The sequence below is a fragment of the Nematolebias whitei genome, chromosome 15 (genome assembly GCF_014905685.2).
Source record: "Nematolebias whitei isolate Nwh7 chromosome 15, NemWhi1, whole genome shotgun sequence".
In the NCBI taxonomy this organism is placed as follows: Eukaryota; Metazoa; Chordata; class Actinopteri; order Cyprinodontiformes; family Rivulidae; genus Nematolebias; species Nematolebias whitei.
The window spans coordinates 18101649-18105124 of NC_056512.1; the positions used below are offsets into that span (position 1 = coordinate 18101649).

At 47.4% G+C, this 3476-nt stretch overlaps 1 protein-coding gene across 1 annotated transcript; it reads left to right on the plus strand.

Moving 5' to 3' along the window:
- Nucleotides 1–314: 314 nt before the first annotated feature.
- Nucleotides 315–3065, plus strand: nfil3-6 (nuclear factor, interleukin 3 regulated, member 6). The gene is made up of 2 exons (XM_037689425.1): nt 315–533; nt 1123–3065. The coding sequence occupies exon 2, from the start codon at nt 1225–1227 to the stop codon at nt 2431–2433; it is 1209 nt and encodes a 402-aa protein (XP_037545353.1). The 5' UTR covers nt 315–533; nt 1123–1224; the 3' UTR covers nt 2434–3065.
- Nucleotides 3066–3476: the final 411 nt, after the last annotated feature.

Genomic DNA, 3476 nt, shown 5'->3' on the forward strand with positions numbered 1-3476 from the left:
TTTGGGATCATAAAAACAATATAAGCTCTAAAGTTTTATCAAAAATTACAGAAGCGGTTGTATAACCACCTCTTATGGACTTTTTTACATAACTGCAGAAACGCTGCTCTCTCTTCATTCTGGGGACAAAGAGAGGCTGAAAATTATCTAACTCTTACCGCAACATTATCCAATCAGAGGAGGCGTGGCCGGGGAGGTCTGATGACGATGATGATGATGATGTGGCCTGAAATGCCTTGTTTGTTATAGGAGCTTTCCTTTTGGATGGAGAACACAGGGGGGGGGGGGGGGGGGGGGAATACGAGGAGGGGCGGGCTTAGAAACACACACAAACAGGGCCGGGTGGTTCAGGCGAGGACAGACACGACCCGAGCTGAACTCCACGTTACAAATAGGAGCTGCGGCATTTTCCAAGTGGAGCAGAGTGGAGGCGCACGGAGACGCGCGCGCAGAATATGACACAGGAGCAGAGCTGTTTTCAACCAACAGGACACAAATGTCTCTGAGAGGAGTCGACTCATCGTTTAACTGAGGTACAGTACACTTATTTTATGCTCAGACTTCCTAAAACTATTATTCCATTTAGCGCAAACTCCTCTGCGTAAAGTTGTTACTTGTGCTTGGCGCAGTTTTCTAATAGTTTTTTTTTTTTTTTTAAATAAATGAAAACATGTTTCATTGTCAAATTCACTTAAAGAGTCCTGCTGCACGTGTCCCGTGAATCAATTTGTGTCAGATTGCAGAAGAACCGGGTCAGCCCGGGTAGATGTGGGTCAGTGCTGTCAGAGCAGGAAGCGTTTGATCCGAACCGGTTCCATTATTCAACAGACACTTGTGGACAAGACAAGTGTTTTAGACTTCAAATGAATATATTTACAGGTGAAGTGCTGAAAAGATTCATTGATTATTCTGTTAGCAAAATAATGCGCCTAAAGTAAAACGCCATTAAAGCCTCTGGTGTTCCTGTATGCACTCTCTTACTGGTTTGGTGATGAAGCTTGTAAGGTGAAGATACAAGTTATCACTGTTTTACTGGAAATATGTAATGGGCTTACATAATATTGTGTTGTAATGCTCTTGCGTAACCAAAGCCTTCTGCTTTCCTCCCCCTCTCATCGCTAGGTGGCGCTGTTGCTCCATTCTTGACTCCCAGCGCTCAGAGGGTTCCCAGCAGCACCCAGTGATCAGCAGAGAGGAGACAGTCGTTCAGACCAGCGTGGGGTGATGTTTGAGGAGCAGTCTCAGGGGGTGAGGACGCAGCCGGAGCTGGCTGTGGTCCGTGATGCCGACTCCCCCGCCTCCAGTGGAGGTGACGGTGGAGGAGCAGGAGGAAGTCCTCTGTCCTTCACAGATGAAGCCGTGTCCATACTGACCTCCGGCAGCCTGTTGGCTCGCTCCCTGCTGGGTCGCCCCGCGGCCGTCAAACGCAAGGAGAGCTCTGCCGCCGCTGCCCGGCGCAAGCGCGAGTTCATCCCTCAGGAGAAGAAGGACGAGAGCTACTGGGACAAGAGGAAGAAGAACAACGAGGCGGCCAAGCGTTCGCGGGAGAAGCGGCGAGTGAACGACATGGTCCTGGAGAGCCGGGTGCTGGCCCTGCTGGAGGAAAACGCTCGGCTCAGGGCGGAGCTGCTGGCCCTCAAGTTTCGCTTTGGTTTGGTTAAAGAGCCCTCCAACACCCAAATCCTGCCTCTGGCTGCAGCTCCTCAGCACCCCCCCCAAACCATAACTCATCACTACTACCCACACAGAGGGAGTGGATTCCCCCTGAGCTCCCCAGCACCTCATCCCAGTGCCCAGATGGGCCAGGGGAGCACCAGGAGCTCCAGGGAGGCTGGGAACGTATCAGAGGACTCAGGTTTCTCCACGCCAGGTGGGTCCAGCGTGGGCAGCCCGATCTTCTTTGAGGACCGGCCCGGTGAACACGGGAAGTTCTCACCTCACAGGGCAGAAGAGCTGAGCTATGACCTCCATCACTTTCCCACTGATGTCCCCCACACTGCAGCACATGGTGGAGGAAGGCTGGAGCCGGTGGAGACGATAAAAAACCTTCCTCACAAGCTACGCTTCAAGACGCCTGGAGGCAGCGAGGGGGCTGATGGACCATGTGAGAACAGAAGGAGCCCCCTGCTCTCCGCCGCAGGACAGGAAGGGCTGAGAGACTCAGCCAAAGGAGTGAGCAGAGGAGACGCAGAGACAGTGCTCTGCACCGGCTCCTGGCTTCAGCAGCTGGAGGGAGAGGAGAGCAGGAAGGACAGACAGTCTCCTCAGTGCAGGGCTTCTACTCCGAGCTGTAACCTCCAGTCTCCCCCCACGCCCGGACAAAGTGAGGTCCAGGAGAACACTTACCTGAAGTCTCAGCTGAGCTCTCTGAGCGAGGAGGTGGCTCACCTGAAGAAGCTTTTTACAGAGCAGCTCATGGCTAAAAGCAACTGATTCAAGACGATCTCTGTCCGTGATGAAAACAGCTTTAATGAAAGAAAACTGTTTGGAAAGTAAAAGCATCAGTTCTGTCAGTGTGCACCAGGACTTTTACACTCAAGGGTTTTATTCTAATGTCAGAACATCCTGTTTACCAACTCACTGTAGTGTCAGCTCACGTTACAGTCATGAACACGAGTCTTATCGTTATAGGTGTGCAGTTTAAAATAGTTTCACTGAAACAACAAATTACACAACAAATTACACAACAAATACCTTAACTTGTTCTCAAGCCCAAATGTTGAATTATATTGAAAGGTACTTAGTTTATAGTGTATGCCACATTCGAGGAATTATCCAGTTTTATAATTAAAATGACTTAATGCACAATTTTCACTGTTGAGACGGTTCATGGCCTGAAAAACACAAGACAGAGAGAAAACACACAGAAAGATGTATTTTAGTACACAAGTCCACTTTAAATATGTTGCAATCTAGACTAAAATGTTCTTCAGAATCATATTACACAAACATGTGTTGAGTTGTTGTGAGGTTGTAATCACACAGTCCTGTCAAGGAATACACTCGGTTTATAAAAAATACTCTGTAACACCTACAGTTGTGTTGTTTCACATCATTCTTTCTTATTGTTTTATGTATTGAAGTTGTTGTTTGAAATGTCAGCTGTGTCTTTATAAGAAATAAATAAATACATTTAGCACATTTGGTGTCCCTAGTGGTAACTTAATTTGTGGTCTCAATACTTTTTATTTTAATAGTTCATATTTTTCCACATCTAGGTTTTCTAAAATGTACAGGAAGTTACTGATTTTTGAACAGTGTTATTGTTTTATATATGTACAAAAAAAAAAAAAAATATATATATATATATATATATATATATATATATATATATATATATATCACGGTGGCGCAACTGGTAGAGCTGCTGCCTCTCAGCGAGCAGGTCCCTGGTTCAAACCCCGATCCAGGGGCCTTTCTGGGTGGAGTTTGCATGTTCTCTCCGTGCATGCGTGGGTTTTGTCCGGGTACTCCAG